Genomic DNA, 13018 nt, shown 5'->3' with positions numbered 1-13018 from the left:
GACTCTCATATAATCAGTTCATTTCATTATGCCAGCGCTCATAAATATTTATGGCACACGCTGTCGCTCCTCGCACTTCCTACGATGGGTGTAGGATGCATGGAGGCTTGACCGTGGTGGGGAGGATCTCTCTCCCACCCCCTTCTCAGGCTGCTTTTCCTCCCAGCTCTGTGTTCACCGTCTGTCTGCTTGGACAGGAGAAGTGCCCAAACTGTCACTCGAGAGCCACATGTGCTCTTTCACATATATTGTGTGGCTCTCGAAGCCCCCATCGCCCCATTGGCCAGCTTGGAGAATGCATTTAAAATGCTTTCTTTCCACTTCCTTCCTCCCTCCCTCCCATCCTTTCTTCCTGCCTGTCTGCCTGCCTTCCTTCCTTCCTTCCTTCCTTCCTTCCTTCCTTCCTTCCTTCCTTCCTTCCTTCCTCCCTCCCTCCCTCCCTCCCTTCCTCCCTCCTTCCCTCCCTCCCTTTCTTCCTGCCTGCCTTCCCTCCCTTCCTCCCACCTTCCTTCCTTCCTCCCTCCCTCCCTTCCTTCCTTTCTTCCTGCCTGTCTGCCTTCCCTCCCTCCCTCCCTCCCTTCCTTCCTTCCTTCCTTCCTTCCTTCCTTCCTTCCTTCCTTCCTTCCTTCCTTCCTTCCGTCCGTCTTGCAGCTCTCAAACATATGACATTTATTCTGTGGCTTTTACGCTAAACAAGTTTGGCCACTACTTCAGTAGGAGCTTTTGAGACAGAAAATATGAAGGGGCCCATCCTTGGAAAACTTCTGGGAGCATTGCAGCTGTCTGCCAGGGCTTTTGCGTGAGTATAAATGGCAAGCATCTGCTCACACAGGGGTGGGGGGGAGATTTGGGGTTGGCTATTTTGTTTTTGTTTTTACGCTAAAAACATTTTTAATCTAATCTATCGCAAGCCACTTGGACCCAGGAGGAAAGGTTGAGTATATAAGGGTTTTAAAAGATAAAGGTCGTCCCCTGTGCAATAACCAGTCGTTTTCGATTCTGGGGTGACGTTGCTTTTGCAACGTTTTCACGGCAGACTTTTTATAGTGTGGTTTGCCATTGCTTTCCCCAGTCCTCTACACTTTCCCCCCAGCAAGCTGGGGACTCCTTTTACCGACCTCAGAAGGATGGAAGGCTGAGTCGACCTGGAGTCGGCTACCTGAACCAGCTTCTGCTGGGATCGAACTCAGGTCGTGAGCAGAGGGCTTCGACTGCAGTACTGCCAACTGGACCCACAAGGAAAGGCAGCGCGTAAATGTTTAGATTGGGGTGGTCAAACTTGCTTAACATAAGAGCCACGTAGAATAAACTTCAGATGTTTGAGAGCCACAAGACATGAAAGTCAGAATGCAGGAAGGAAGACAGGAAGACAGGAAGACAAATAGATGGGGTAGGTGGAGATGGAAAGGAAGCAATACTAAATGCATTCTCCAAGCACCAACTGGCTTGGTGAAGTGATTTAAAAAGAGAAATGCCTTCTTCTAGCTGGCCAATGGGGTGGTGGGGGCTTCAAGAGCCACACAATAGGTGTGAAAAAAGCCACACGTGGCTCCCAAGCCGCAGTTTGGCCACCCCTGAGTTAGATAAATAAATAAGTTGTGACATGTGGGGTGACGTGATAGAGGTTTACAAGATTATGCATGGGATGGAGAAGGTAGAGAAAGAAGTACTTTTCTCCCTTTCTCACAATACAAGAACTCGTGGGCATTCAATGAAATTGCTGAGCAGTCAGGTTAGAACGGATAAAAGGAGGTACTTCTTCATCCAAAGGGTGATCATATATATATATATATATCTCGGCTTGACTTCGCGAACGAAGATTTAAGAAGGGTGCAGTAGTCCACATCTGCTGCAGGTTCGCTGGTGGCTGACAAGACCAATGCGGGACAGGCAGATCCGGCCACAGTGGCTGCAGAGAAAAGTCTGATTTGGGGTTGGTGCTGTTATATATATATATATATAAACATTTTTTGCCACTGTGTGACAAAGAGTGTTGGACTGGATGGGCCACTGGCCTGATCCAACATGGCTTCTCTTATGTTCTTATGTGACACAGAGTGTTGGACTGGATGGGCCACTGGCTTGATCCAACATGGCTTCTCTGATGTTCTTATGTGACACAGAGTTTTGGACTGGATGGGCCACTGGCCTGATCCAACATGGCTTCTCTTATGTTCTTATGTGACACAGAGTGTTGGGCTGGATGGGCCACTGGCCTGATCCAACAGGGCTTCTCTTATGTTCTTATGTGACTCAGAGTGTTGGACTGGATGGGCCACTGGCCTGATCCAACAGGGCTTCTCTTATGTTCTTAAGTTGTGCATCTGCTCAGGTGTGTGACTTCTTCCTTCTCCTGTTCAAAAGCCGAAGCCATCTTCCAATGAGGCGCGCTGTAGAAGTTTGGGGCCACCTTCAGAAACATGCGCAAAGTTCAAAAGTCTTCCCTTGCCCAAAGCAAAGAGTGGATTCTTTCATCTGAAATGAAGACACCTGTCTCAGTGGGAGGTTTCAAAACAAACCTTGAAAGGGAGGCCGATTTCAAACAGTGTTTCACCTCATGAACTGTGTGGCCCGGTCGCCGGGGATTCCTTCGCTGGCGGGCGAGAGCAGCCTGGGCTTGAAAAGACTGTCTGCCAATTCCGCGAGAATTCTGACTTTCATTTTTAATCAAAAGTAGAACTCTCGCCTCGCTTCTGTCCCCGAGGCCCGACATTTCAAAATATGACTGTGGTAGACCTGGGAAGCTTAGAAGTGGAAGACTAGAATGCCTGCGCTACATTCAAAAGATCAGACTTAAACAACAAAAATCAAAAAGATGAAGGCCGAAAAGCAGCATGTTAAGTTCCAGATCAACCCACCAGACTTTAGGAACTTGGCATTTCTTCTCCGCAGTCAGCGGGCATGTCTAGAAAATGGAAGGAAAGGAAAAGGAAAGGGCCCCTGTGCAAGCACCAGTCGTTTCCGACTCTGGGGTGACGTTGCTTTCACAACGTTTTCACGACAGACTTTTTACGGGGTGGTTTGCCATTGCCTTCCCCAGTCATCTACACTTTCCCCCCAGCGAGCTGGGTCCTCATTTTACCGACCTCGGAAGGATGGAAGGCTGAGTCAACCTCGAGCCGGCTACCTAAAAACTCAGCTTCCGCTGGGGATCGAACTCAGGTCGTGAGCAGAGCTTAGGACTGCAGTACTGCAGCTTTAACACTCTGCGCCATGGGGCAGAGGTAGATGTAAATACACTTGGAAGTGGCTTTCTGAATCAAATGATAACATGCACAGAGAGAGAGAAGACTATAATTGTATCCCAGTCTTCCTGCCCTGGAGAAGACACCTGTGATTTGAGTTTACTAGTGAAGTAGGGGAGAAAGAGAACCAGCTATGTATGTGTGGTATATTTGGAAAAAGTTTTCTGGGATGAAAGGAGAGAAGCCTATATTCTGAGCAGGCTAAGAAATAACAGCTCTCATATAACTAGCACCATCTTGGTCATTGATGAAGAGTTGGTTGGCAGTTCAAGGTCATCAGAAAGCGGAAGTGGGGAGGGAAATGGCAGCTGGGCACTCCATTATTCCTTACGGAGACCGATTCCCATAGGGTATAATGGAGAATTGATTCATGAGTATCTGAGGCTCTGGGTGGGGACTGTTTTTTAAGATAGAGGCACCAAATTTGCAGGATAGCTTCTGATGCCTCTCTTCAAAAGACCCTCCAAGTTTCAAAAAGATTAGAGCGGGGGTCCAATTCTATGAGTCCCAAAAGAAGGTGCCCCTATCCTTCATTATTTCCAAAGGAGGGAAGGCATTTAAAAGCAGCATGGTCCCTTTAAATGGGATGGCCAGAACTCCCTTTGGAGTTCAACTATGCTTCTCACACTCTTGCTCCTGGCTCCACCCCCAAAGTCCCCAGATATTTCTTGAAGTGGACTTGGCAACCCTATGACAGCTGTTCTCCAGACGACTGAGATCAGTTCCCTGGAGAAAACGGCTCCTTTGGAGGGTGGATTGCAGTGCATGACTTCTTTGTTGACAGGGCCAGATCGGGGGGGGGGGGGCACAGAGGGGGGGCGCCAAATTGGGTATGGAGTTCATTCTATTCTATGGGCCTATAAGGTAGAATGAGCCCATAAGGGGGGGCGCCATTTTTTAATTCCCCCCCTCAAAAAACATGTAGATCCGGTCCTGTTTGCTGAGCACCCTCCCCTCCCCATACCCCACCTTTCCTAGGGTCCACCCCCAAATCTCCAGAAGGATTGCCAAATCCAATCCAAGAAAGATCTGGGGAAATTGGGGGTGGAGCCAGGAGACTTCGGGGGTGGAGCCTGGAGCAAGGCTGTGTCAAGCACAATTGAACTCCAAAGGGAGTTCTGGCCATCGCATTGAAAGAGACCGCACACCTTTAAAAAATGCCTTCCTTCCGTTGGAAATAATGGAGGATGGGGCACCTTTTGGGGGCTCATAGAATTGGACCCCATGGTCCAATCCTTTTGAAACTTGGAGGGTGTCCTGAGGAGAGGCATCAGATGCTACGCTGAAAATTTGGTGCCTCTACCTCAAAATGCAGCCTTCCGGAGCCCCGGATACCCACGGATCAATCCTCCATTATACACAATGGGAATCAATCTCCATAATGGAGTGCTCAGCAGATATTTCCCTCCCTGCCCTCCATTTGCTGATGACCCTGAAGCGGGGGGAAGGTCTCCAAACCAGGGGATCCCCTGCCCCCACCTTCAGCTCTCAAAATGATCGTGTTAAAGGCCCATTCAATTGGATGTATTGTATGGGGTTTCAGCCTAGAAGAATTTTGGTCATTGTTATACCTTTAAGAAACAAATATGTAACACAGCTGCATGGAATTATCAGAACAGTCTTTAAGCAGAGGTAGGGTTTCAGTCTTTTACACAGGCCATTGCCAGTAGACTCTTAAGAGATTTTTGCGTTTAGTAGAGGCCCAGGACTGGCCTGTTTTGAATCTTACACTTAAGTGGCTTGAGTAAATTTGCTGTCAAAGGAATGGCTGGCTCAAAATAAAAATGAAAAATAATGAAAAATAATTAAATAGAGAGAGCAGAAGACCAATTGGCCATTCAAAAGAACAGCTTGCTTCCAATCAGAATATTGTAGAGAGCCTTAAAGGCCAGCAAACTCCGGAAGGCTTGTGCATCTGGTCAAAAAAATAAGTTTGGACTGGCTTAGAGAAGCACATGCACTAAAGTGTTATTGAGTGGCAAGTTTTTTACAACAATATAAAATCTCAAGTATCATGTATTTCCATTCAGCTTTGTGATATGCCTTGTGGTTTGTATTTTGGTTTATTCCAGGATGAAAGAACTTGAAGATGGTGTAGAAGAGCATTTACATTGGGTTGTAACAAAAAGGCTGGTAGCCCTGGAAGAATGGTATGTAAGATTACTCCTGAGGAAGTCCACTGACAAAACCAGCTAACATCCGGGTGCTCATAGGACCTTTTTTTTTTTTTGTCATATTGAAATGTGAAAATGGATCTCTGTCATAATATGACGGTTTTCTGGAGTTTGCTGGCCTTTAAGGCTCTCTGAAATATTTTGATTGGAAGCAAGCTGTTCTTTTGGATGGCCAATTGATCTTCTGCTGTCTGTATTCAATTATTTTTAATTATTTGGGCAAGATTATTGAAAGGGCTGTGGCAGCGCAGCTGCAGAGTTTTCTGGATGACGCTTCCGTGCTAAACCCACATCAATCCGGTTTTCGTCCGGGTCACGGGACGGAGACGGTACTGGTCGCCCTCACAGATGACCTCCAGAGACACCTGGACAGAGGTGGCTCGGCAGTGCTGATGTTATTAGACCTGTCGGCAGCGTTCGACACGGTTGATCATCAGTTACTGACCTGTTGCCTCGCTGCGCTGGAATCCAGCGGTTAGCCTTGCAGGGGCTTTCCTCCTTTCTCCAGGACAGAGGGTGGCACTAGGAAAAGAACTATCTTGGCGACACCCATTTATTTGTGGAGTGCCGCAGGGAGTGGTTCTTTCTCCGATGTTATTTAACATCTACATGCGCCCCCTCGCCCAGGTTGTCCAGAGGCATGGGCTGGGTTGTCACCAGTACGCTGATGACACCCAGCTCTACCTGTTGAAAGGTGGTCAGTCCGATTCCACCATGGAAGATCTGTCCACAGCATTACAAGCTGTGGCAGGGTGGCTCAGGCTGAGTGGACTGAAATTAAATCCAACGAATACAGAGGTTTTGTATCTAAGTCGCCGTGGCCTGGGACCAGAGGTCCATTTACCGACCTTCGATAAGGCGCAGCTTATGCCGGCACCCAAGGCTAAACGCTTAGGAGTGCTCTTGGATGCCTCCTTAACGATGGAGGCCCAAGTAGCTGCCGCCGCCGGGTCAGCTTTCTACCATCTGCGGATGGTAAAGCAGTTGGTTCCCTTTCTTGATCGCGACGACTTAGCTACTGTGATCCATGTTACGGTCACCTCGAGATTAGATTACTGCCATGCCCTCTACATGGGGCTGCCCTTGTACCAAATCCGGCGACTCCAGCTAGTGCAGAATGCTGCAGCCAGTTGTTAATTTACGGGAGCACATTCAGCCTGTGCTGAAAGCACTGCACTGGCTACCGATAGCATACCGGATTCGCTTCAAGGTACTGGTTATCACCTTTAAAGCCCTATATGGCCAGGGTCCTGCATACCAGGAAGGACGGTGGCTCAGTAGTAGAGCATCTGCTTGGGAAGCAGAAGGTCCCAAGTTCAATCCCTGGCATCTCCAAAAAAGGGTCCAGGCAAATAGGCATGAAAAACCTCAGCTTGAGACCCTGGAGAGCCGCTGCCAGTCTGAGAAGACAATACTGACTTTGATGGACCAAAGGTCTGATTCAGTATAAGGCAGCTTCATATGTTCATATGTACCTTAGGGACCACCTTTCCCCATATATGCCCCAGCGAGCACTTTGGTCCGGAACCCAAAACTGGTTGATGGTCCCCAGCATCAAAGAAGCTAGGCTTGCATCAACAAGAGCCAGGGCCTTTTCCATCGCTGCTCCTAGCCGGTGGAATTAGCTGCCGTAGGAGGTGAGGGCCCTGTGAGAGCTCCCACAGTTCCGCAGGGCCTGCAAAACGGCACTCTTCCGCCATGCTTTTTCATAATGACATCTACAGCGATGGATTGGGCCCAGAAACACCACCAGTGGCTTGTCTGGGACCTCCAGAAGGTTAAAAATCAACCAGTCTGATTACCACTACTATCATCTTGTTAGGGTTTGTAGAATCTTTCGGGCTCAAGTGCCGTGTTCTACTGGAGAAAGTTTTCCTTCCGGACGTTTCGTTCTCAGCTGCGGAGAACATCCTCAGTGGCGTTGCAGCCGGAGCAGGCGCTCTGACCTTCTTGGCTGCTGTGCGTTGAGTGGGGCCAGGGCTGCTGGAGAGGTGCTATTTCTAGTCTGGAGGGGGTGTGGTGAAAGGGCAATAGGTTTGTGGATGTGCCCATTGTTTCCTTATCACTACCCTTCCAGGAAGCCTCACCAAACAATGGGCACATCCACAAACCAATTGCCCTTTCATCACACCCCCTCCAGCCTAGAAATAGCAGCTCTCCAGCAGCCCTGGCCCCACTCAATGCACAGCAGCCAAGAAGGTCTGAGCGCCTGCTCCGGCTGCAACGCCACTGAGGATGTTCTCCACAGCTGAGAACGAAACGTCTGGAAGGAAAACTTTCTCCAGTAGAACACGGCACTTGAGCCCGAAAGATTCTACAAACCCTAATGATGTGACCAGCCGTGAAAATCTGAAATCTTTGATATCATCTTGTTGTTCGGATACATCGAATTAGCAACTGATGTTTTAAATGTTTTAATGTTTTAACGTTTTTATATTAAAAATTGTTTATATTTACTGTTAAATGGTTGGGCCTGCTGTCATCGACCCTCATACCTTTAGCCCCCTGAGCCTGCCTTGACAGGGAGGGATATAAATTAAATAAATAAATAAAAAGATATCTGCAAAGGTTTCAAAATGATGTTCATAAATATTGTTAGCCAGCACATCACAGTACGGGGAGGGACGGTGGCTCAGTGGCAGAGCATCTGCTTGGGAAGCAGAAGGTCCCAGGTTCAATCCCCGGCATCTCCAACTAAAAAGAGTCCAGGCAAGTAGCATGAAAAACCTCCGCTTGAGACCCTGGAGAGCCGCTGCCAGTCTGAGTAGACAAGACTGACTTTGATGGACCGAGGGTCTGACTCAGTAGAAGGCAGCTTCAGATGTTCATATGTCTGGGGGAGGGACGGTGGCTCAGTGGTAGAGCACCTGCTTACTAAGCAGAAGGTCCCAGGTTCAATCCCTGGTATCTCCAACTAAAAAGGGTCCAGGCAAGTAGGCGTGAAAAACCTCCGCTTGAGAGCCGCTGCCAGTCTGAGTAGACAAGACTGACTTTAATGGACCGAGGGTCTGATTCAGTAGAAGGCAGCTTCAGATGTTCATATGTCTGAGGGAGGGACGGTGGCTCAGTGGTAGAGCATCTGCTTGGTAAGCACAAGGTTCCAGGTTCAATCCCCAGCATCTCCAACTAAAAAGGGTCCGGGCAAGTAGGCATGAAAAACCTCAGCCTGAGATCCTGGAGAGCTGCTGCCAATCTGAGTAGACAATACTGACTTTGATGGACTGAGGGTCTGATTCAGTAGAAGGCAGCTTCATAGGTTCATATGCTCAGTACTTGCTTCTCGTATTGGCAACCCTAATCTCCATGCATTTCCTCACCCAGGGCTAGCAACTGTACATCTTTCAGGGGCCTCCCTCTCTCAGCTGCTCAGCTGCTGTCTAAACTGAAAGAGAGACGTTGTGTGTATTTTCAGCACTTTGGCCTTGCCCTCGAACACCAGAGAAGCTATAAATAACCACACCATTGTTCAGGGCCCTGCAGCCTCAACTAGCCCCGCAAGGCCAGAGATCTGCTAATCAAGAAGGGGGGGGGGGGCCTCCAAGAAATGTAGCAAGAATAACCCAATCGCATTCCGGGCCCGACGCACCCCGTACCCCTTCATCAATCATTTAGAAATGCACCATCTTTGCACCACCCTCGACATTGTGTGTCTACACACCCCTCTCTGCAATTTCCACTAAATATCACTTTGGACTCTGCAATTTGGGTTCCAAACAATAATTAAAAGCCGGAGGTTAACAAGGCAACACAACAATTGCAGATTTCCCAAAAAAAAAAGGGTTCGCACTGCTTCCAACAGGCTCACAAAACCCATGCTGGAAGTTCCCACGCCCTCAGAGCAATTATGGGAAACACATCGGCTTGCCTTTGAGCAGTCCAATTAAATTTGTCACAAACAAAGCTATTGTCTTACGGCTGGGAAGGGGTGGAGGAGAATGGCTAACGAGATCATTGTGTGCTAATTGGGCTGTCGCACATTCACCTGTGAAGAAAGAAAGATAGATAGATTTTTTTGTAGGAAATGTCCAGCATAAATTCATTTACATATTAGGCCACACCCCCTTACATCACCAGGGCCCCGTGGCACAGAGTGGTAAAGCTGCAGCACTGAGGTCTTAACTCTCTGCTCATGACCTGAGTTCGATTCTGGCAGCAGCTGGATTCAGGTAGCTGGCTCAAGGTTGACTAAGCCTTCCATCCTTCCGAGGTTGGTAAAATGAGTAGAAGAAGATGAAGAAGATATTGGATTTATATCCCGCCCTCCACTCCGAAGAGTCTCAGAGCGGCTCACAATCTCCTTTCCCTTCCCCCCCCCACAACAGACACCCTGTGAGGTAGATGAAGACATTGGATTTATATCCCGCCCTCCACTCCGAAGAGTCTCAGAGCGGCTCACAATCTCCTTTCCCTTCCTCCCCCACAACAGACACCCTGTAAGGTAGATGATATTGGATTTATATCCCGCCCTCCACTCCGAAGTGTCTCAGAGCGGCTCACAATCTCCTTTCCCTTCCTCCCCCACAACAGACACCCTGTGAGGTAGATGAAGATATTGGATTTATATCCCGCCCTCCACTCCGAAGAGTCTCAGAGCGGCTCTCAATCTCCTTTCCCTTCCTCCCCCACAACAGACACCCTGTGAGGTAGATGAAGATATTGGATTTATATCCCGCCCTCCACTCCGAAGTGTCTCAGAGCGGCTCACAATCTCCTTTCCCTTCCTCCCCCACAACAGACACCCTGTGAGGTAGATGAAGATATTGGATTTATATCCCGCCCTCCACTCCGAAGAGTCTCAGAGTGGCTCACAATCTCCTTTCCCTTCCTCCCCCACAATAGACACCCTGTGAGGTGGGTGGGGCTGGAGAGGGCTCTCACAGCAGCTGCCCTTTCAAGGACAACCTCTGCCAGAGCTATGGCGGACCCAAGGCCATGCTAGCAGGTGCAAGTGGAGGAGTGGGGAATCAAACCCGGTTCTCCCAGATAAGAGTCCGCACACTTCACCACTACACCAAACTGGTTCTCCTTCTCTATAGTGGCCCCCTATTGGTGGAACCAATAGATGACTGTGTAGATAGTGTAGAGGACTGGGGAAGGCAGTGGCAAACCACCCCGTAAAAAGTCTGCCGTGAAAACGTAGTGAAAGCAGCGTCACCCCAGAGTCGGAAACGACTGGTGCTTGCAGAGGGGACGACCTTTTTTTTATTGGTGGAACCAACTGCCGGAGGAAGCAAGAGCCTTGTGGGACCCTGCTCAGTTCCGCAAGGCTTGCAAGACGGCTTTATTTCAACTCGCTTTTTAATCAATAGCCACATATGAGGATACTCAAGAAGACTGAAACTGAAATCATTTGAATGTATTATTAGCACCAAATTCTTTTAAAAACGTTTTAATTGTTATGTTGTTTAAGGTTTTAATTAGTTAATGTTTAATCTGTACATGTTTTTACTTTTGTGAGCCGCCCTGAGCCTGCTTTGGCGGGGAGGGCGGGATCTAAATCCAATCAAATAAATAAATATACTTAAGCAACTAGGGAAGGGCTCTACAAGTGTAACACGCTTAGCGCAATATAACTCAAAGATACAAAGAACAAAATATACAAAAGCCCAGCTCCGGGGCTATGTCAGTTCATATGTTCAAGTGCACAGGACTTCACAGGATTCTGAGACATAATGTTCCAATGCCCATTATGCTGAAGTAACTTTGGAGTATACAATAAATGCAACTTTGTTTCAAATAATCAAGCTTGCTTATTTTGGGAGCTTCAATGAACCTTCGCTGACACATATGGGAATTGGTCTCCATAGGGAATAATGGAGTGCCCAGCAGACATTTCCCTCCCCCACCCCGCTTTCTGATGACCCTCAAGTGGGGGGAGGGCCTCCAAACTGGGGAATCCCCGCCCCCCACCTGGGGATTGACAACCCTAAGATATCCTGCTGTTACAACTAATCTTCAGCTGGTAGAGATGAGCTCCGCTGGAGAAAATGGAAGCTGGACTCTCTGGCATTGTACCCTGCTGAGGGTCCTGCCCTCCCCAAACCCCGCCCTCTCCCGGATCCACCCCCCCCCCCAAAATCCCTGGGTGTTTCTCCACCAAGAGTTGTCAACTCAAACTTCCCTTCTAGCTCTGGGGAGGCTGCTTTTTAGGTAAACGCACCAAATTTTCAGCATAGCATCCGGCAACTCTCCTCAAAATACCCCCCAAGTTTCAAAAGGATTGGGCCAGGGAGTCCGATTCTATGAGTCCCAAAAGGAGGTGCCCCTATCCTTCATTATTTCCAATGGAGGGAAGGCATTTAAAAGGAGCGTGGTCGCTTTGATATGTGATGGCCAAAACTCCCTTTGGAGTTCAATTGTGCTTGCCACACCCTTGCTCCTGGCTCCACCCCCAAAGTCTCCTGGCTCCATCCCCAAAGTCCCCAAATATTTTTTTGAGTAGAATCTGGCAACCCTATCCTCCTCAAAGCAGACTCAACCGCCCCCCCCCCAACGAAACCCTTCCAAATCCAGCCTTCCTCTGGGGCCATAGAACGTCTGGCTTATTGTTCAATCTAATTAATTAAGCGATGGTTGGATGCATTTAAATTACCGTCGTCAGTAGACTTAGCCAAACCTAGCAACTGAAGGTTTACACCACAATAATTAAAGACGACCGTCCCTTGAAATTAAAAGGAAAGCAAAAAGTCTACGAAATCAGTCGATCCCCGATCCGTTGGGTGGCTGGAGGCTTCTAATGCCCCTGCTGTCACTGGGCTAGGAGTTTGGTTTTGGTTACATAAAACAGACTACTTCCTGAAAGTCCGTGGGGGGGACAAAGGCTTTTCAGTTGTGCTTTTCAGATGTGCCAACATTTCGTTCTCTGCCTACTAGTTCAGTTTAACTGTCACCTGCCTCCTTTTCAGTCTTGGCCCCAACCTGGTGGAATCAGCTCCCTTGGAGATCTGGGCCCTACCTGGCTTGTTAGCCTTTCGTAGGGCCTGTAAAACGGAGCTGTTCCGCCGCCAGGTTTTCGGGTGAGGCGGCGGAAATCTATCCATTAGATCGGTTGGCCTCCCTTACTGTACTATCCTACTGCGCTGATTCGCTGTACTGTCTTGCTAAAGCTAAAAGGTAGTCCCCTGCGCAAGCACCAGTCATTTCCGACTCTGGGGTGACGTTGCTTTCACAACATTTTCACGGCAGACTTTTTACGGGGTGGTTTGCCATTCCTTCCCCAGTCATCTACGCTTTCCCCCCCAGCAAGCTGGGTACTCTTTTTACCGACCTCGGAAGGATGGAAGGCTGAGTCAACCTTGAGCTGGCTACCTCAACCCAGTTTCTGCTAGGATCGAACTCAGGATGTGAGCAGAGAGCTCGGACTGCAGTACTGCAGCTTTACCACTCTGCGCCACGGGGCTCTTTACTGTGGCCGTTTTCCCACTGAGCTTACCTCGGAGCGACGTCCCTCTTCACCGTGCAGCGTATGCACAGATTTCCCACCAACTGCTCTGAGGCTGCTCTGAGGAACCAGGAAGTTCCCAACCTTTTGCGTCGCAAATGGAAACCGCTAAAACCCAGTTTACGTTAGCGACGCAAAAGCTGCGACTCTACTTGGTT

At 48.8% G+C, this 13018-nt stretch overlaps 1 protein-coding gene and 1 non-coding gene across 2 annotated transcripts in view; one reads left to right on the top strand and one right to left on the bottom strand.

The window, feature by feature from the left end:
- Nucleotides 1-101, bottom strand: part of LOC132587950 (dipeptidyl peptidase 8-like) — a 16038-nt gene extending 15937 nt beyond the window's left edge. The window contains exon 1 of the mRNA XM_060260363.1: nucleotides 60-101. Coding sequence (XP_060116346.1) covers nucleotides 60-101 — 42 coding nt within the window. The remainder of the gene's footprint in view (nucleotides 1-59) is intronic.
- Nucleotides 102-8257: 8156 nt separating this feature from the next.
- Nucleotides 8258-8332, top strand: TRNAS-ACU (transfer RNA serine (anticodon ACU)). Its single transcript has one exon. It is a non-coding gene; the product is annotated as a tRNA-Ser (tRNA).
- Nucleotides 8333-13018: the final 4686 nt, after the last annotated feature.

This window comes from Heteronotia binoei, chromosome 19 (assembly GCF_032191835.1).
Source record: "Heteronotia binoei isolate CCM8104 ecotype False Entrance Well chromosome 19, APGP_CSIRO_Hbin_v1, whole genome shotgun sequence".
Taxonomy (NCBI): Eukaryota; Metazoa; Chordata; class Lepidosauria; order Squamata; family Gekkonidae; genus Heteronotia; species Heteronotia binoei.
Note: the sequence above shows the minus strand (reverse complement) of the source record. Positions and strands in the feature narration are given on the sequence as shown.